Raw genomic sequence first — 22399 nt, 5'->3', positions numbered from 1 at the left:
ATTTACAAATTACATATAAAATTAAAAAATAATTTATAACAAATCCATTTTTATTAGTAGAAAATATAATTTAAATATTGTAATATAATAAATAATAATAATGATATATATATATATATATATATATATATATATATATATATATATATATATATATATATATATATATATATATATATAGACAAAATTGCAAAAATGGTCCCTATGTTTGACAAAATTATGTGGTTTTAGTCCAAAAGGTTTTAGTGGTGCATCAATGGTTCAAAATTGGATCTTTCTATTGGTTTTGGTCCCTCTCCATCTAAAAAGATGATTATACCCCTCATATTTGTTTTTTTTATTTTTATTTTTATCATTTTAGTATTTTTTGAAGTAATTAAAAATCAAAATACCCCTCTCTCTCTCTCACACACACACACACATACACACAAGAAACCTGTTTTCAGCTTCCACCACCGGAAATATATGTCACTGCCAGACACTGCCACCTCCCCTTCCGTTGTTGATCACCTATGACAAATGCGTCTCTCTCTCTCTCTCTCTCTCTCTCTCTCTCTATCTCTCTCTCTCTGCACAGTCACCAACGAATGAGCACCCTAACACCTTTCTCATCCTCGCCATCGTTCTCCACCACCTAAAAAGTCATCCTCTTTACCAGGCGTTGCCTCCTCTCCCTACCGTTGTTGGCCACCTATAAAAATACACCTTTCCTCCCTCTGCGTTGTCACCGACGAAAGAACACATCGCCACTTTTCCCATCCTCGACATCACTTTTTTGCAGATCTGGAGCACCATCATCTTTAATCTTTTGTTAGAACTAGGGTTTTCAGATCCGCCAAAGCCGGAGAAGATGAAAGGTAAGAACATCACCACCTGTTCTATCCAGAAACACCATCACCATTGTGACAACCCTTTGAAAAAAGTTTATGGGCTTTCAAGAATAGTCTATATCTAGAAATTGATTTTCATATATGTGCACTCATATCATTTATGTGTTTAGGGTGAATGGACTCAAAAAAGGATACGATGGTGCTGAATCAAATCGGAGCTAAAATCATCCCGTAACTAGAATCTGAAATTGTATGTGCCTTGTTTTCTTGCAGAAAATCACCAGCCATGGCCATTGCTGTTAGATCTCTTTGATTCCAGATGGAGGAGACGAATTGAAATACATGTGCTCTAATTTTTCTTGTGGTGGTGTTGACCGATGATGGTGGGTGATGAAGTGGCGGCGACGACTAATGCTCAAGCGTGTTTTCGGTGGTGTCGACGATGGATGGGATCTTCGTTTTAGGAGAGATACACAAATAAAGAGTGGGATGGTGGGTGGGTAGAATTTTCTTTTTTGATTTTTTTAATTAAAACCTCTTAAAAGAATAACAAAAGATATTGAAAAAGAATTACTAAAAGGGCATATTAGTCATTTTAGGTGGGATATGGACCAAAAACACAAGAAAATATAACCATAGGGACTAAAACCGCACAAGGTATCTAAAATTGGACCAGTGATACACCAACATTTCGTTTTGGACCAAAACTATATAATTTTGCCAACCACAGGGACCATTTTTGCAATTTTGTCATATATATATATATATATATATATATATATATATATATATATATATATATATATATATATATATATATAGGAGCGTTCAATTGAGAACATTTCTTATTGCAAGAACATTGAGAAACAAATTTGGACCATACAATTTTTTTAATTAAATTTAAAATATAATAATCATATAAATAAAAAAATAGTTACAAATAATTTAAAAAATTAACTAACACCAATCACTACCCAACCAACACCACCCACCGCCACTACCTACGACTCATCACCACCACCAACGACCAACCACCACCCGCCACTACGACCACCACCCACCTCCACCTACCACCACCATCCATAACCACTATCTACCACCCATCACCACCATCCACAACCACTATGTACCACCCATCACCACCACCACTGATCACTACCCACTACCCACCACACATTACTACACACCACCCATCATTACCCACCACCAATCGCGCCTTATAAGTGTGCATATTCCCATCCATGTCGGTTTTTTTTTGAAGATCCATTTGCACCCGATCTCTTACATTGAATGAATCTCGCTGTCCATCGTCTCTTTCCACTTTGCAGACTACGGGCCTGCCATGGCTTCCTTATAGCTGTTAGGTTCGTCCAAATTTATTAGTGTACTATTACTAATATACGTATCACCCTTGCTCGTTATATGAAAAACATACAACACGGGTGGAACACTAACTCTACTGGAACGTCTAAGAGGTAATGATTCGTCAATCGGTTCAACCGGAGTTTCCTCCTCGGGTTGAATGCCAGCGTTAGAGGTTCCTTCATCGCTCGACTCTTGAAGCTTTTCAAGATCGATTTGCCTCCCACTGTCCCCTTGGCTTATGAGTTCTCTCTCTCTCGGAAAACCCCTCTCCTCGCAACGAAAATAACATTGTTACTCGGTCTATAAAAGAGATATCCAAAGGACTTATACGGGTAGCCGATGAAAATACATCACTCACTACGAGGCTCAAGCTTGTCGTGAGTCTCTCGTCTTACGAAAGCCTCGCAATCCTAAACCTTGATATGTGCTAACGAGGGAGCCTTCCCTGTCCACATCTCGTGAGGTGATTTGGCAACCTTTTTCGTAGGGACTAAGTTAAGGATATGGGCGACAGTCTTTTAGGCATATCCCCGGAATGAGATAGGTAGTGAAGCACGACTCATCATGGAACGAACGATGTCTAGAAAAGTTTGATTACGCCTCTCAGCTACACCATTCAACTGCGGTGTCCTAGGTGGCGTCAATTGCGAAACTATTCCGCATTCCTTAAGGTAGTCGTGGAATTCAAGACTTAGGTACTCTCCAACTCGATCGAATCGAAGCATCTTGACTTTCCTGCCCAACTGATTCTCCACTTCTTGTTTAAACTCTTTGAACTTTTCAAAGGTTTCTGACTTGTGCTTGATTAAGTAGATATACCCATATCTGCTATAATCATCGGTGAAAGCCACATAGAAGCGGTTCACATCCCTTGTGGTGGATCTAAAGGGCCCACACACATTGATGTGTATGAGATCCAATAGACCCTCACCCCTTTTACAAGTGCCAGTGAAGGGTGACTTGGTCATCTTTCCAAGTAAACAAGACTTGCACAGGTCATTGTCCCTTAGGTCGAATGACTCCAACACTCCATCCTTTTGGAGTTGGGCTATGTGTTTCTTGTTGACATGTCCAAGACGACAATGCCACAAGCATTCTTTATCCATACTATTGGAAGAATCAACACATAACACATCATTTCCTAAGTTATCTACAACCATCAATGTCTCATATATTCAATTACAAGGCAATGCTTCACAATAAGAAATGTTCTCGATTGAATATATATATATATATATATATATATATATATATATATATATATATATAGAGAGAGAGAGAGAGAGAGAGAGAGAGAGATAAGTTTCGTTGAGATTAAAAATAAAATAGAGATCTTGAGATTCAACCTTTGCCACACATTCAATGTCTGCCGCTCTAACCCTCCGCCATACCGACACGACAGACCTGTTATAATCATAAATGATTATATAGCGTCCGCATGTTCCTTTCTCCTTCGCCACCATCCCCACCCCCGCAACCGCCACCGCCACTGCCACCATCACCACTATCACCACCTTTGACACCAATCGACCCCACGACTGTCACTTCTGTCACTTATACCACTGCCACCTCTGCAACCACCATCTCTTCTGCCATCAACTGTCAGAATCATATATGATTACTCAATGTGTGAACATACATGTGTGTATAATCTTTTATGATTAGACATATACATATAAAGATGTATAATCATATATAGTTATACCTCTTTGGCGCTATATAATCATTCATGATTAGTTGCTGCCGGTATACTGGGACGTTAGAACGGCAAATGAGAAATATGTGGCTGGGGCTGAATCTCAAAATAGTGGAAATAGTTTTAAAAAATCGACGCACTTACCATCTCATCATTCATTAAACATAAGTATTACATTTTTTAATATTTTTTTATTTGACTTAGTTATTAGTGGTATTGACTTATTAAAAATGGTTTTAGGTATGGTGTATTTAGAATCCCCGTAGTCGGAGATAAATTTTATTAATCTTAATAGATTGCTTCGATGCTTTTACCTTGCTTCGGGGTTAAAAGTGAATTTACAAAAAAGTAGAGTTTTTGGAGTGGATGTTAATAACTTGGAGATTGATTGGATGGCTAGTATCCTCAAGTGTGAAGCGGCATCCTTTCTTTTCACTTATCTTGGCTTACCGGCGGGGGCTAATATGAAGCTCTCTAAGAATTGGACCCAATGGTGGATAATTTAGGACTAAACTTTTGAAATGGAAAGCAAAGTCCTTATCTTTTGGGGAGGCCATCTTACGCTTGTGAATTCGGTACTTAATAGTCACCCTCTTTATTATTTTTCATTGTTTCGGGCTCCTTGAAAAATCATCAGTTTACTTGATAGTATTAGAAGGTGCTTCTTATAGGGTGGTGATGATGACAAGAAGAAAATAAATTGGATGGCGTGGGATGTGGTCACTAAACCTAAGGGCAATTGGGGGGGGGGGGGGGGGAGGGGTTGGAGCAGGTTGTCTTGATTTCGCCAACTTGGCTTTACTTTCCAAGTGGTGGTGGAGATTAGAAAGTGAGATTGATTCCTTTTGGTTTATTTGTATTCGATCTATTTACAATCTTAATCTCGTTGACGGTAAGCCTCTTGCTAAATACTCTTTAAAGGGTGTATATGGTATTACATTTCTCATATTACTATAGAGTTAGAGGACAAATACATTTTTCTGTCCAACTTATTCAAAAGAGTGGTTGGCATTAGTAATAAGACATACTTTTGGAAAGATGTGTGATGTGGCGACTATGCTTTGGAAAAAAAAAAATATTGCTTATTGACGGAAATGATGAATCTAGGAAATGATCTGGTGCCAGTGTGGTGTTGAGAATGGTCTCGGCATGCGATAAAAGGTAGGGAATACATGCAATTCTCGGCTATGGTTGATTTGCTGAAACTGTTCATTTTAATAGATGCTGTGACAGATGGTAATGGATAGGGGATTCCAAAAACATTTTTTCTGTTAAAGGATTGGGGCAATTAATTCACAAGTCCAGTGAGTCACATGACAACTTGATGAGGCGGGTGAATTAGATTCCACTCAAGATCAACTGTTTTATTTGGAGACTATTTAAAAATTTAATTGCTACACTCTCTGATATGATAAAGCGTGGTATTGATACTTCTTCAAGTCTTTGTGCCTTTTGTTGTTCCTGTGAGGAAAGTATCGATATATTTTTTTCTCACATTCCTTTGCTGCATCTCTTTGGAAGTGTCTAGAGTATCTTCAATGACCAATCTTTTTCTTGCACTAGTCTTATGGATATGATTAATTCGCATACATGTGACAAGCGTGTTCATAAATTGATTTGGAAGATGCACAATGGAATTGTCTTCAGAAATTAAAGGTGATCAATTATGCTTTTGGCGGAAAATTAAAGGTGATCAATTATGCTTTTGGCGGATGATATTAGCATTAATACTTTCGATTGGATTAAACACAAGTCTAAGTTTTGTAATATTGATTGGTTTTTATGGTGTATGTCACATTTATTGAACTTTTATAGTATCAACAAGTCTAATTTTTGTAATATTGATTGGTTTTTATGATGTATGTCACTTTTATCGAACTTTTATTGTATTTGACTTAAAGCTTCTAGTAAGTCCTTTTTTTTTGTGCTAATATATTTGATTGCCGTTTAAAGAAATTGTATTCAATCAAACAATAAATTTCCAAAAATTCAACACATTGTGATTGGTTCTTCTCCAGATTTGCAAATTGTTTACTTTTAATTGAAGAAAAAGAAAAAGAAATTAAGCACATATTATTTTAATTTATTGTTTTTCTTTCATGAGTTACAAGTAGTACAATGCTTTTCGACAATTATAGGTTACAAGCAACCATATCCATACGAGGTAAATCCATTCTTTGTATCTTCAATAACATGAATAATCAAGATCGAACAAAAATTATAAATACCCACTTTGAAGTTTCAACTTTGAATCATACTCGTGGAACAACAAACTTCCGGCTTCTTGGAAATGTTGTTTCAAAATCCACCATAGTTAATGTCTCTGGTATCGACATGCCTCCCGAGATCACAATCTCTGTATTTATAGTAAAAAAATCAGATTAATGCTACAAATATACATAATTAATTACTTTTATGGCCGGATATGACATGTATAAATCTAATTATATGTTAATTAAAAACATGTAATTCTATATAAATACCTATGCCTTCTCTGACAGAAATGTCGGGCTTCATAACATCTTTTGAATTGACAAGCACCATATCTCCAAGATAAAGGTGGTTTGTTGGCACATAAACGCAACATAACTCTTCAGACCCTTCATTCTTACGTAACATAACAGTTGATGTTATGAACCCAATTGCGTATTCTCCATCATGTGGATGCCTTATGATCGCAACTTCTTTAAATGCTTGTGAACCTTCTTCACCTAAACAAATTTAAACACGTACTATTACAATTTATATCTTTTTATATACATATATACTTATTAGAAATACATTATACATTGAGTTAATTAATTAACTACCTGGTGAAATTGCTGAACTAATTTGTTTAGAAGCAGCATAAATGTAGCTCATGACAGGCAGCTTCTTTATTATAAACTCCCCTAAGCTCAGTAGAGACGACCCCAACCATGATGACATGAACACACCAACCAAAAATATGAAACCAATTGACGTCACAAATCCAAAACCTGAATGATCACAACAAGAACTTTATTATATTAGTAAAAAAAAATGTTATGATGATATATGTATGTTGATGCGTTCGATGAAATTAATTAATGCCTCTAGCTAGCTAGCTCTAACCAAATGTATTGATTCCAAGAACATAATAGATTGGGGAGAAGATTCCATCCACGAATTGAATGAACCACCAAGTCACATAAAATGTGATGGCTATGGGAAATAAAATCACACTGCAAAATAAAGAAAACTTTAGAGATGAATTGAGTAAGATATGAAAACGATGGAATTGGAGATGAAATTAATGAGAGCATGCAAACCATCCAGTCATGAACTTTTTTGAAGCCCAACTGCGAATTACTTTCACTATTGCCTGCATATACACATACAAACAACAAATATCACTAATCATTCTGCGGATTTACTCGTTAAATCATTAATTAGTGCGTGTATGTTTAGTAGAATCCTCATCAACAATCGATGTTAAACATGGTAAGATGGAATTGAAGTTCAATAGACTTGGTTGTGAATTATCCTTCTCACTTCTTCTCCTTTTTCTAGATAATCGAATCTGTATGAATACTGCTGTGTATGATATATAAACCTGATCAACAAAAAATTACAACCTAGAAAGATTTTGAATGTGTTATTGCAAAGAACAACAATGCAATTTAGTTAAAAAAAAGACGTAGACATTCGATATCAATTGTGGCGAACAATCATTCGTATCAACCACATTATTAGAAATCAATATCAAAACCTAGCTGGATATATATATATATATATATATATATATATATATATATATATATATATATATATATATATATATATATATATATATATATATTTTAATCGGATCATCAAACATGCATGAATTAATAAACAAATTATGGTTTAATATATCATTTCAAATATTGAGGATACACAAGAGAAACAAACCACAGGAAGAGACACGCACAAATTTGCAGACCTCCTTGCCGGAATGGTGTGGGGAAGAGGAGGAAGCCCCCGGTGCAGGGGATTCCGCCGGCGATGAGGAGTGGGAATCACCATCAATCGTCTCTGATCTTCTTAATGTGCTAATTGGTATAAGACGTTCTAGATCTCTATCTCTATCTCTATCTTTCTCTCTCGTCCCCATTTTTCTCTCCGTTTCTTCATGCGAATAGCTGCCAACGTCGACTCTGCAAGTAATAACCAACTCACGTACGTTCGTTCATGCAATGTTTCGTTTGTGCTATCGTTAATTACATAAATCATCCCTTAACTATTGCTTCATATGCAAAAAGAGACCATACTTCCCTTTTCATATTTGTTCGCTTCTTTTCCAAAATATAATGAACATCTCTAATCTCTATCTCTAATATATATTAAAATAAAAACCTTACAAAATCATCTTAAACAATCAGGATCTTTAATTGTATTTACTTTATAGTTTTTCCACCGTTAGATCAAATTACTGACATCATCTTGATCAAATAACAAGTCGAGCCACGTTTCTTTTGACAAATACTTATGCGTCTTCATAGTTTCCAAACTTGGATTGCATTTGTAACCTACAATCACAGAAACCTTAACTTAATTCGGCTCCACCATTGCAACAAGACATCGACCACACATTTTCAGGTAACCAACCCACCACGATCCTTCTTAGGCAACATGACTCCTTCATCAACTTTTTATTGCTTGATTAAACAATCACTATCGCTATTGCGTGGTGATCTTACATGTAACATCTTTGGAAAACCCTAGTTGGATACACCGTTGTTGTTGATCTTCAAGCACACACATAAATGAATTGTAAGCATGATTTTAATCTTTAACAACGTCATTTTTCATCTTTCGTCTTCTATTTTTGTTTATCAAGATTAAGAAATTTAACCAATCCAAAAACAACCATGTCTAATACCCAAATATCACATTTCTATTTGACCCACCCAATATCTCCTTGGAGTGAAGATCAATATAGATTTAAAATATTTTAGTCATATAAGATATTTTAATTGTGTCGAACAAATCAAGAGTAGAAATTGATGCAACATATTTGTAACGCCCGGATCATTAAGTATGTTTTTCATATTTATATCTATCATGTTGGGGATTACCACGACCTGGTGGAGGCACCACCACGACGTGACGATGCGAAAATGGGTTGCATGTATTCGAGTCACCACGACGTGGTGGCGACTGGCATGCAAACCCTATTTTTCCGGGTTTGCTCCCTATTTAAAGGAATGAGGAGGCTAGGGTTTGCTCATCCTTAGCCTCCATCAGTCCCCTCAAGCCCCAAAGAACACTAATCACTTTCATCCATTATTGAGCTAGTTTTGGTGTTCATTGAAGCTAAGAATAAAAGAGGAAGAAAGAAGCAGAGATCAAGCAATCAAGTCTCCATTCTTCACCCTAGCACTCTTCTGGGCCTTTGTAAGTGTCCAAGACTCGATTTTTATCATGCTAGGTTGCTAGATCTTGAGTTTTGCCCCACTGACTTCTTGTTCTTGTTTGTTGTGATGATGAGATCATAAAGTTTGCAACTTTATGAATCTTTGGGACATTTGGTGTATTTTGTGCCATAGATTTGGAGTTTGGTTGGGTTTTTGATCCATGCATGAGATTAGGTCATAAAACCCTCATTTTGACCTAATATGGGTTCAAGACATGCATTGGACATGAATGTCTATACAATACCAACTTTTAAGTTAGTTTTGGTGCTAGAATCACTCTTGGAAAGGATGACCTTTTGGGTGGTCCTAATGGATAAAATTAGAAACTTTATCCTTCTAGATCACATTTTGGACCAGATCTGATATTTAAGGCTCTTGGAATCGGAGAAAATAGCTTAATGCCTTAAGCTGTTGGAAACCTCGACAACCACGTCGTGGTCCTAGGTCACCACGACGTGGCGGCATGGATTTTCCCGACTGTTTGGTAGTCAGCAAACCACATCGTGACCAAGGAAGGCCACGTCGTGACAAACAGTTGGAGTCAACATTTACTGTTGACTTTGATGTTGACCTTGAGGGTTGACTTTGATTTGTGGACTTTGCTTAGCCATTAATGTTCTGATAGGTAAATTAAGGATTTTCCTCGTGTAGTTATCTAGGTGGTGCCTAGCACCTATTGTGGGATTTTAAGGACTTGTTGGCTTTTGAGCTTCTTTACAAGGTGAGTTTGCTCACTATGCTGTAGGACACTAGGGATTGTATGCGTTTGTAGTCTTTATGACTCCTAATGTATGTGTTGTATTTATGTGTAACTGTTTACTATATGTATGTGGGGGTGAAATAGACCTAGGGGTGACATAGACCTAGTACAGCCTTGTGCTGACATATGAGTTGAAATAGATTTAGGGGTGAAATAAACCCGGTACAACCTTGTGCTGACATATGAGTTAAAATAGACTTGGGGGTGAAATAGACCCGCAAGTGAAATAGACCCGACACAACCTTGAGCTGACGTATATGTATGGTATGTGGTATTTTTAAAGAACTCACTAAGCTTTGTACTTACAATTTCCATTTTATGCTTCAAGTGCTTCCGGTTCGAAGGGGAAGAGCTCGGGATGATCGCATTGCATACACCATGATTTTCCGCTTATTTGACTCTAATGTACTCTTGGGATGTTTATTGATATACTTTGAATACTTTATGGTTTTGACAAACATGTTTGGATGATGGTCTATTTATATAAAAACAAAAAAATTTGGTTATGAGTTTTGGGACTTTACAATATTTATAATTATGAAGTTCCGTGCACAAATACATGGGTAGGATATAACTACAAAATTATAGTAATCCATGGTTTGTATGTTTTATAATTGTTTATTATAGTTTTTTTGGGATTACTCAACTATATTTAGAAATTTTAAATAATATTGTGGATTTTGAATGTGAAAAGAGGTTTGTTGATGTTTCTTTAAAGGCATGCATATGAATCTATTGGAATATACAAAAATGGCAGCCAAAAACCACTTACATCATTTGATTGTTTCCACATAGCCCTGATGTCTTATATTCTTATAAAAAGTAAAAATGGTACATGAATTTTTTTCAAAGCATTATATATTTCATGTGATTTAGAATTTTAAAATTAGTTGTTTTGACCGTATTTTCTTGAATTAATAACATGCGTATATTGCATGAAGGGGTTTCTTCAAACTTGAGCTCGGAAATGGAAGACAAATACATAAGTTTATTCAATAAATGAATCAACCCCGAGTTGTAATGCATCACTTGTATACAATATATGACTAATTACTTTGTGTATGGATCTTGTGTGATGAGCACATTGTCGTAGCTATGATGGTTCACTTGCATAATGTTTGGCTAACATGCCTTCTTTATAAGGGTATTGTTTGGCATAATTGCCTTCTTTACTTGGACCGATCTCATAATGACTATGTGAGACATTTCTCTCTTAAGGACATGTAAGGATTACACTTGAGATGACTTAGGATGTGATATAAGCATATTGCATTGCATTTATATATACTATGACTTAAATGATGTTTATTTTTAAACACTTTAAATGGTTAAAAGGTGATGAAAGATTAATAATTTATGATAAAGAATCAAATGACTATTGATGATATTTGTGATTAAGGTCTTAATACTAAGAAGGGAAAACTGCAAAAAGTCATTACACATTGGCCTCATAATCGTTTTAGTCCTTATATTTTTTTATTCAATTAGATCCTAAAAACCGGTAATTGTATTCAATTTAACCCTTTTATGAGACTTGGAAAAATGCTTAAAAGCCTCAACCAATCATTAAGTATGAAAAGAGAGGTTTCTAGTCATAAGAAACTAAGCAAGGCAATATCACTAAACCTAATATCTCATTACTTTCACACTTGGCAATTCCCTCCCCCTCCCTCTTGAAGTCGATGAACGCAAGGAGCAAGACAAGAGAAGCCAACTTTGTTGTTGATTGCCAAGAGGCTAAGAAGACATTATTGTTGGATTAGTGTCTAAGTCCATAACTATTTTGGTATGTACTTGACCCGATGGTGCATGATCCTTTTGGGTTGCCTCACCAAAACAACTTTATAGGATGAATTATGGAGAGAAAGGATTAAATATGATTTATTAATATATTATGGTAATAATATATTAAAGGAGAAATCATATTGTTTAACTAATATTAGTCAAGAATTAATTGATAATTAATTTTGTGACTAAAAGAGATTAATTAAACTTAAGGGACTGGAATTGTAATTATAAGATAATTGCAATTGGGCTATGGATTACCTTATTATATAAGGTTGGACGAATTCTATGGGGAAACCCATAAGAAATCGTCCAAGGCCTTTAAGAAAGGAATCCATGGGCTGCTTAGGGCTTAAGCAGTCAGATTAGGGTTTCCTACTTTAAATCCCTAGCTAATAGCCTACATGTATAAATAGCACCCTTAAGCCCCAAAAACGTGGTGAACTTGTTCTCTAGGGTTTTGGACGGTTTTGGGCAGCCTCCTTCTCTTCTCCTCTTCATCCTCTTACTCTTGGTGTTTGTGAACCATTAGAGGAGTGATATTTGTGACTCTAAGCTTTCTAAAGTCATTACAAGAAGGAATTGTGATTGTTATTGCTACATAACAATCAAGGTAATATATTAAACCCATTATTATGTTAATATCGATTATCATATGCTAGAATTAGGGTTTATAGTCTTGGATAAATTGCATGTACAATAGAGAAACCTAGATCCAAGCATTAGGGTTCGTATGAGCACATAGGATATTCTTATGACTAAAACCCATCAATTATACCTTAAGCAGTTACTATCACTTTGAAGAAACCCACATTGACAAAAATTTGATGTAACACCCCGATTCTCAGGTATTATCTAAATACAAGTTTTGGGTTAAGCCCTACTCGACGAATCGGTTGATCTACTCGTCGAGTAGCAGTGGGAAGAATCGCAGGTTAAGTGACCTACTCGACGAGTCCATATTGGGACTCGACGAGTAGGAGCTGGTAGTTGAAACCCAAAATCCTGGGGTTGTGCACCCTATTTAAGGGAACATAAACCTCTTTCAGCCTCTTTGCAGTCTCTTATCAACCCTAATACGTGTGTGAGTGTGTGTATTGTGTGTTTGAAGCCTTGGAATGGGATTTTGGTGAAAAGAGCTTAGGAAGCAAGTGGTTTGAAGCAAGGAGCTTGGGGGAAATCCGGATCTACTCCATTTGTCATCTCTTGGGAAGGTATCAAGCTGTTATCCTCCTTCTATTTTGTTCTAGACCTCCTTGGTTGGAGATTAGGATTCTTGGTTGGATTATAAAGTCATTTTCTAGAGTATAAGCCAAGATCTGAAGTTTTAACTTCAAATTTGAATTCTCTGAGGATTAAGGGACCATAAAGTTATTAGTTTTGGCAAGTTTGAGCCCCTCCCTATGTGTAAAACCCTATTTCAAGCATAGTTTGGGCTTTTTGAGACATTGGAGCGTTGCATGCACATAAAGTTTGCAACTTTACGTGATAAGCAGACCTAAGGAGGTTGGATCTACAATTTGGGGCCTTGCCATGGCTTAAAAGTTGTCTACATGATAAATGACTGAATGAACTCGACGAGTCACACAGTTAACTCGACTAGTCACATGAAGATGGTCATGAACTCGATGAGTTGGAAGAACAACTCGGTGAGTCCGATGAAGATTGCCATAAGACTCGACGAGTTGAAGAACAACTCGGCGAGTTAGATTAGTTTTAACCAGGACACGTTTGCATGTATGTCTGTCGAGTTCAAGGAAGGAACTTGACGGGTGGCCTTAAGGGTCGATCGAAGATTTGAAGGAACTCGACGAGTCACTCCGATGACACGGCGAGTTGGAATGTGCTTCAGAGAACTCGGCGAGTACCCAAGTGTACTCAGCGAGTTAAGGTCAACATGGAATGTTGACCTTGATTGGGGACTTTTACTATGACTAGGGGTTGACTAGTGGTTTATGGAGCACCTTATAAGGTGAAGGACTTATGAGCATGTCATATTATGGTAATAGGTGGTGGAGTCTTTGAAAAGTGATCGGAGTGCTTTGATTATTTATCGAGCTAGCATCTTCGAGGTGAGTTATCCTCACTATACTAAGGGGTCTAAGGCACCAAGGCTGGCCCATTGGATGTATTATCCTAGCAGTGTTAGATGTTGATCATGAGTTAGTACTGTATGCTAGTGATGTATGTCAGTTGATATGCTAGTTTGGTAGGTCTGTAGGACTACCTGTGATATTGTCTGATTCCTATATGTGTATTTATCTATTACATGTCGACATATTATGTGGGGTGGGTTGAGGTTGTACTGCTCCGTGCTGTACCCAACAAACCCGAGAGTATTCCAGATATGAGCTGAGGGCTCGATAGGCATTCCAGACTCATACTGAGGACTCGGGAGCATTCCAGATACGAGCCGAGGGCCCGATAGGCATTACAGACTCGCACTGAGGGCTCGATGGCATTCCAGATACGAGCTGAGGGCCCGATAGGCATTCCAGACTCGTATTGAGGGCCCAGGGGGTAATCCAACTTGTAAAGTTGTGGGCCCAGTGCATGTTGTTCTATTTTACTAATATGATATGCTAATGTTGATATTGCTATGTGGACTGTATGTGTATAGGTATTTGGGGGTAACTCACTAAGCTTTCGGGCTTACAGTTTCAGTTTATTATTTCAGGTACATCAGAGGATCATGGTAAGGCGAAGGCGTGATCGTACTGCTCCTCCTATTATATTTATGTTTCTGGGAAAACTCTGATAACCAATATTTTGAAAACAAAGTTGTAATGTTTTGATGAACTTGACATGTATAAAAAGTTTAAATTGGTTTGAAATTTTTGGGTGTAACATTTGAGGGTATGTTCACGGAAGCGCTCACTTCCCAATTTGAACCTTATTTAGTTGAAGTTGTGTCTTTGTATTCATAGAGCACTTCGTAGTAGGAAAATGCATAACTTTGTAGAGAAGCTATACGAGGAAGTGATTTAGATTGATATTTATCATAACTTTAGAGTTTTGATTCATATTGTTAATATATATTTTGTAAGTGAAAATTATATTTTTTTAAAGGCGGAAGAATTTTACAAAAAGTAGCATGAAGCTAGTAAAGAATCATTATAACAAAATTGTTACAAAAATATGATTATGAAGCCAAGAACTCCAATATTGGATTTGCTACACCTATTAGAAATAAAAAAAACCCTATAAAAACATCATCATCAAAGAGTAAGGATTTCCTAGGAAGATCCATTCCAAAAATTGTGGAAGTTCTGAAATTCCAAATGCACCAAAAGGCAGTCACGATCACAACATCAAAGGTCTTTACATTGCCTTCCTCTCATCGAAATAAAATTTGACTACATAATAAGAGACTAAATAGAAATCTGATCCGAAATATGGATGCCCCACCAAATATAAACTCGTGACCAAATCTCAATTAGGTGGGTACATTCTGTAAAAATATTATCGATAGTATCAACTATACTGGAACATATAGGGCATAAAACCGTGTCCACCATTATACCCCTATGAGATAATCTCTTTATCATGTTGTAATACCCGCATCTGCATGTATGATTTCTAATAATTATTTTTTCTATTTATGTAATTTGGGTGTCCTACATTGGGCGTTGGTTAAAGAGTCCATGCGAGGGTTTAATGTCCTACGCGAGCGTAGGAGCACAACTTTCAAATCCTAATTGAGGGGTTGTGAGCCATTTTTAAAGGCTCTAATCCCTTGATGGCCTCCCTATTCTCAATCTCCACCCTCATAATCAATGACCTTGAAACCCTCGCCACCTTGTGAGATTTTTGAAGCATTGGTGTGTTTCTTTGTGTGTTTTGTGAAGAATGAGTTCATTGAAGAAGCTCTTAGGAGTCCATAGCTTTGTAGATCCAAACTTTCCACTTCATCAATATTCTCCAAGAGGTATAAAGCTTACATTTTGATGTTTCTTTTGTTAGATCTATTTAGCTCATGGTTTTGATACCTTTTTGTCCCTTAATCTTTGGCTTAATGAGTATGAGCTACTCCAGAACTTATGAGTATCATTTCTAATCTTTTCTGAGCTTGTATAGTCATAAAAATGGGAGCTTGGTTACTCCCATCCATCCATGCATGAGCTCTTGAGCATTAGAGTATGTTTCAGACGTAGCGTTTGGTCATATCCCATTTTAAGCCATGCAAAGGTGTAAAGTCAAAGAAGTTATCACGTAGGACATTCATTAATTCCAAATTTGAGAATTCGACGTTTGGTCCTTGAGTATTAAAGAACTTAATGAGAAGTTGGAAAACAACATAATTACACGGGTCTGGTCGCGAGTCACTGAATTGGTCCCTTTATGATGTATCGAGTTGAGCCGTGAGTCACAGGGGGTGACTCAGTGAGTTGGAAGCTGAACTCACTCATGATAGGACTCGACGAGTCAATGCCCTGACTCGGCGAGTCCAAGGCAATCTTCATAGATCAAGAACAGACTCGGCGAGTTGTTCATACAACTCGGCGAGTCTTAGCATAAGTGTTCTTCGGATGAAGACGAACTCGACGAGTTGTTCATACAACTCGGCGAGTAGGATGAAGAGGTTGAACGTCAGTCTAGAAGATGAACTCGTCGAGTCATAGCCTAACTCGACGAGTAGAAACAGGGACTCCGGACAATCGTCTGATAGGGACTCGACGAGTTGGAGAGCCAACTCGGCGAGTCGGGTCAACTGAAAGTTGACTCTGAAATTGACTTAGAGCTAGACCAGGGGTAAAATGGTCATTTTACCAAAGGACAGTTAACGGTGTTTGATTGAGTATGTTGTGGGAATTGCAGCCGGAGGATTTCCGGAGCAGCAGCAGTCAGTTAGTTCCCGATCAGTTCAGCAGCTACTTTGAGGTGAGTTACCTTCCAGTAGTGGTGGGTCTAAGGCCACAATGCCGGCCCACCAGTAGGAGACGTATGATAGATGATTGTCTTTGTGATATCATCTAGGTTTGCTATTACCTGATATGTTATATGCTATCATGATACGTTATATGCGATAGTAGTAGAGTCCGGTTGTTAGGACCGCAGGGCAGTCAGACACCCTAGAAACGTCTGACAGTATGTGATGATATGTTTGTATGTTGACCTGTTATGTTATGCGATAGGGGTAGCGGGAGGGGACCAGTCCCCGAGGATCGGTTGTTAGGACCGATGGGTAGTCAGCACTCCAGAATGGCTTGACATGGGTAGTCAGCACCCCAGAATGGCTTGACACGGGTAGGACGGCACCCCAGAATGGCCGTATGGGTAGGTCGGCACCCCAGAATGGCCGTACCGGTAGTCAGGCACCCCAGAATGGCCTGGCAGTACGTATGTTATGTGTTTGTATGGTATGTGGTACGTTGGGGGAACTCACTAAGCTTTGTGCTTACGTTTACAGTTTTGTTTTCAGGTACCTCTTCACCGAAGGGGAAGGAGCCGGCGCGGTAGCGGCACATCATGCACACACTCTGGTTTCCGCATTTACGAGATTCACTGGGATTGTACTCTGATATTTTGATGGGATGTATGGTTTGACTTTTTAAAACATGGTTTGCGATGTGTTATGGTGTGATCAAACAATGTTTTTATCTATTAATGTTTTCTAAAGTAATATTTTAAAATGAAATTTTCGGACATGAAAATTGGGTCGTTACACTTCGGTCCTATCGACCGGTACTAGGGACTATTTTACCCTTATTCTACCACATAGCATCCTAGTGCATAAATATACAAGTCATATACTGCATAACTTATCTGGGTGCTGGCATACCCCTTCGGCCCTATCGACCGGTATTGGGGTCTATCCTACCCCTTCTATCACATACCACATAACCTCACAACATACTAGCACATAAACATAACAGATAACAATATATTATATAATTATCACAAAGACAATTACCCATACTATAACTCTTACTAGTGGGCCGACCTTGGTGCCTTCGACCCACTTCTACTGGAAGGTAACTCACCCCAATGTCGTGAAGTGTCTGAACTATCCTTGATGTCGAGATCAACTCCTCTCAACTCCTACATATAACAACCCTCCTTAATTACCATTTCATACGCTGACCCCTTTCAAGGATCAACTTAGGTCAAAGTCAAAGTCAAGGTCAACACCCTGGTTAAAGTCAACATTTGGTTGACTCAACTGGCCGAGTTGATCCATCAAATCGTCGAGTTCCATAATCCTTAGAATGCTAAAAGCTTGAACCCTACTCGTCGAGTCTTTCAAGAACTTGCTGAGTTCTCCTTCGTACAAAATCGGGACCTTCTATAACTGACTCGTCAGGTTCATCCTTGAACTTGTTTAGTCCTGCTTCATGCAACTTGGCACGTCTAGTCATGGACTCGCTGAGTTCTCCATGAACTCGTCGAGATCTTCTTCATGCAGTTGAGACTTAGTCTTGAACTCGCTTAGTTTGTTCTTGAACTCGGTGATTTCCATGATCTTCAGGTCCATAACGAACCTAACTAGCTAAGTCTTCTTTCAACTCAACTCATTGCTCGTTATCGGAAGAGGTTTGGGGAAAACTGCGACCTGACTTGCCGAGTCGTATGAGTGACTCGCCGAGTCCCTCCATGTCAAAAACTATTTGTCGATTTCAGTCGGCCTTAATGCATCCAAAACATAGATCTAACCTCCTAGGGTCCATATTACATGTAAAGTCACAAACTTTACGTCCATGCATGGGTCTTCAAGCTAAAAAAACCTAAAAATGAGGTCCACAAGGTGCATGGGACTCCCATGGCCATAAAGTTGGCACCTTTATGCCATGAGAACCCTCAATGGTTCGAGATCTGAGGTTATACTCCCTTAGAACCACAACATCTCGAAAATGGCTCTACTAAAGCTTAGAAAAGGTAGAACTTGCCCTAACTAGAGATTTAAGAGATAAATGGTCAAGGTTGAAGCTTTTTACCTTAAACAAGAAGGAAATGTGCCAAAACTTCTGGATCTACTTGCCTTCTCTTGATCTCCAAGCCTCATCTTTCTTCCCAAGCTTCAAACACACATAAAATGGCACAAAGAGCTCAAGAACACTTAAAGTCGATTAGGGTTTCGTGAGGATGGTCTGAGGGTGCTGGAGGCTGTAAAGGAAGCCAGTTAAGATGTTTAAATATGGTGCAAACCCTTAAAATAGGGTTTCATCTAGACGGGTCTACTCGTCAAGTCGGGGCCTCCGACTTGGCGAGTAGATTCTTCCACCCGCATCCAAACTTTTCCTCGTTTTTTTTTTTTTTTTTTCCGTTCACCTGAAGTAACCAGTTACCACAAAGTTTTAATTGAATACATGTGTACTACTTTGGTTTTCTGTGTACAAATAGTATACGTTAATGATATTTTTATATTAAAAAAACAACAATAATATTTTTTGAACATTTTAAAACATTAATGGGTAAACCAATGGTTACATACAATAGCCGTATTTTGTGTATTAAAAAAACAATGTTTTTTTTTTTTTTTGAAAATTTTATTACCTTTTTAGGTATTTTTTCCTTTTTCCTATTTGTAACTGTTTCATTTTGTTTTCTAGGTTGTGAACGAAAGGCCATCCTCCTCTCCTCTCCTCTGTCTGGAGGAGGCAGATTTATAGAAGACATGTAAGAACAAAGAACAACAAAGATGATATTGTTATAACTAAAAGGTATTAAATTAAGGATATGAAGTATTATATAAATCTAAACAGTAAACTGAAGTAGCAACGAATGGGGAAAGAAAGAGAACATTTCTTGAAAATGAAATGTTGTTTTCTTCCCAACTGTTGACATAATAGAACCAACAAACCCTCCTTTGGTCAAACAAAATGATCATTGTTGTACGATGTTTGTAATTGTTCAAACTTCTTGACGACAAATCCTATCACATCGATAGTGGAACTACACCAATCTTGTGGTCATGTGGTTGATTTTATATTGTCTTAGTTGATAATTTTTCGAACATAAAAAGAATAATATCAAGTCCTAACTTTTCTATTTACCCAAGATATATATCAAACTTTTTCTTCTTTTACGGACCCTTTTTCTTCTGATCAAACTAAAATAATACAAGTTAAAAGTAATTTGCCTTAAAAAAAAAACGGAAAAAATGCCTTCCAGGTTTGGATATTTTTTTACGATAATAAAGACTTGCATAATTCAGGTTCTAGTTTTTGATGAATTTGCATTTAGACTTTAATAGTTTATTACGAATAATGATTAAATAAAGTAAACAAGTATGAGAATAGTTTGTATAACCTACAACCTACAAATTCCGACGTCGAAGTCGGCCTTCATCTGTTCTGGTTCTATCGACTCCGGCCATCACCATCCTTGAACAGGCCATCGACGGTTTGGATCAGGTCGCCATGACGAAGACCGCCGTCTGTCGGAGGAATCAGAATCAGCCCCTGCAGCTTTCTTCAAGGAGAAGATTTTAGCTATAAACGCCCAGGCTCCGGTCTTTTTCCGGCAGCCATAATTATTGCTAGATTCAGCGACATCATCATAGAGCCGCATTGAATCCGAGAGCTTCTCGTAGGAAGTGAATCTGAAAGAGAGGGAAGAACCTAGCTCCGATTTCAGGTGGGAATTATCGGATCTACTGAATTTGTTGTTATCGGAAGAAAATGATCTCCTCCGTCCATCAAAGCTGAAGCTCCTGTTCTTCAAATCATCCATTTGCTCTCTCTAGAGGTCGTGCTCAGTGGGAATAAATAGTTGACCTTTTGAAAATTCAAACCCCATAATTACTTGGCAACATGACTGAGACGTCACATGTTTTTATATTGTATTTTATAAAAATATTATTTGGAAGCAACTTGACACTTTACAGGATGGATGTGCAAAAAATAAGTTGTGTGTTCATTAATAAATAAGCTTTCTTAGTTGAATATTCAAGCTCTTGTAATCATACGAATTATAATATTTAGTTAGTTTATCGATCAAATTAGTGTTAAGACCTGTCTGTGTTCGACGAGGGATAAGGTGGGTCACCCGGTTGGCCAGTAACACGCACATCCTGTATCATGGCATATGAAAGCATGCCATTTGATGAGGGAGTTTTATGACCTTCAAGGCTGAACATAGGAAGTGCAGGTATGTCTTGATAATAGTAAATGGTTATGATAATAGTAAATGTTTATGGTAATTTATTTTGGGAATGACTATTTTATAAGAATACATAAAATAAAATAAAAAAGTAAAACTTATATTAGGACGTTTTCGATAAAACTATCTAGTAACGGGTAATATTTTGTTAAACGCCACATGAGATAACTTACTTTTATATTTGTAGCATTTTGTTTAAACTAAGCGTTAAAACCATGTAGTCCAAACGATATTTTTTGTCAAAACGAAGCGTTTTGTCAAACACTAGAGGTTAAAAACTCTAACGCTCCATGTCAAACACACCCTTAATAGTCAAAATTGGGTTTCTCTACCTAAGAAATCCATCTGACTTTAGATTTATAAAATCTATAAACAATCCGATTAAATGAAACAACTATAATACTACAAAAAAATACTATATTTACGAGACTTTTTTTGGAATGAAAGACTAAGGTGATACGATATTTCCAAATACTCCACCAAGTTGTGTATGTAATAGCTTCTAAACCTGCTCATTTAGCATTAGGCAAGGATATATAGCGGATCTAACCACACCAACACCTATGTGCTTGTAACCATGTTTGGAATACAAAAATCTCAAAAACGCTCGGCAAGAAAATTTGGGTTACGACCTCACACAATCAACTTCGCCTGAGAAGTCTTCACAAACCGGACATAAAACAGAGGAAAGATCCACACCTTTATTCACTAAGTTTTATCTCGTCATAACACAATCCAATAAAATAAACCAAACTAAAATGTTAACCCATCTGAAGATATAATTAGTCCACCTAGCAGAACGAAAACCATTTGCTAGCACCAAACACCAATATGTTTCCTTATAGAACCTACTAATAACTCACCCGATCCCAAAGTCATTTATCCTTTTGGGACTTAAAATCAATTTAAGGTAACTTGAAATGAACTTAACTTTAATATATTGTTTTATCAAAATTATTACATTTTTGCTTATATCAATGTATTTCGATGGATATCAATAAAAGTACACATATTTGTATGGTGTATGTTTGTTGAGTTGCGGAGTTGATTACTCAATGACTTTATTGACCCTATTGAGACTTAGAAATATAGCATACTGGGGTCAAGAGGGAGCTGCCCCTTGCACAACGACAACTTTATTAACCTTATTGTCCCTCTGAGATAAGAGAGGGTTTTAGAAGTAATGAAAGCTCAGTTATGTCTCGGGAAGCTGGAATGTTTGAGAGCGAAGCCTTGGATAAAAGCAACAAAATTGAAGATCGTGGGAGTGAATCCACTAAAACAACTGGCTGAAAATGAAGAACCAAAAAATTATTCATAATCCTTTAGGATGAAAGAATCCATACAATAGAAGAAGGCTACAAAGTGTGAGTTGAGCTTACTTAACAATAACAAGACTCGATCCTTGGTAAACCAACATGAAGGAAGGCATTTTAGAGAAAAT

The 22399-nt window shown here is 37.3% G+C and overlaps 1 protein-coding gene across 2 annotated transcripts; it reads right to left on the bottom strand.

Moving 5' to 3' along the window:
• Positions 1-5962: 5962 nt before the first annotated feature.
• LOC145031884 (protein LIKE COV 1-like) lies at positions 5963-20633 on the bottom strand. Of its 2 annotated transcripts, XM_078980538.1 has the most exons (8): positions 20111-20633; positions 18789-18957; positions 7823-8048; positions 7182-7234; positions 6985-7094; positions 6702-6869; positions 6375-6602; positions 5963-6247 (listed from the first exon to the last, which is right to left on the bottom strand). In XM_078980538.1, exons 2-8 carry the CDS (start codon positions 18854-18856, stop codon positions 6144-6146), a joined length of 957 nt encoding a protein of 318 aa, XP_078836664.1. In that variant the 5' UTR covers positions 18857-18957; positions 20111-20633; the 3' UTR covers positions 5963-6143. The 2 variants fall into 2 exon arrangements, with proteins under 2 accessions (XP_078836664.1, XP_078836665.1); XM_078980539.1 differs by lacking the exon at positions 20111-20633 and having other exon boundaries at positions 7823-8420; positions 18789-18848.
• Between the last annotated feature and the right edge of the window lie 1766 nt (positions 20634-22399).

The sequence above is a fragment of the Lactuca saligna genome, chromosome 2 (genome assembly GCF_052625555.1).
Source record: "Lactuca saligna cultivar CGN05327 chromosome 2, ASM5262555v1, whole genome shotgun sequence".
Taxonomy (NCBI): domain Eukaryota; kingdom Viridiplantae; phylum Streptophyta; class Magnoliopsida; order Asterales; family Asteraceae; genus Lactuca; species Lactuca saligna.
This window is presented reverse-complemented; position numbering and strand designations above follow the sequence as displayed.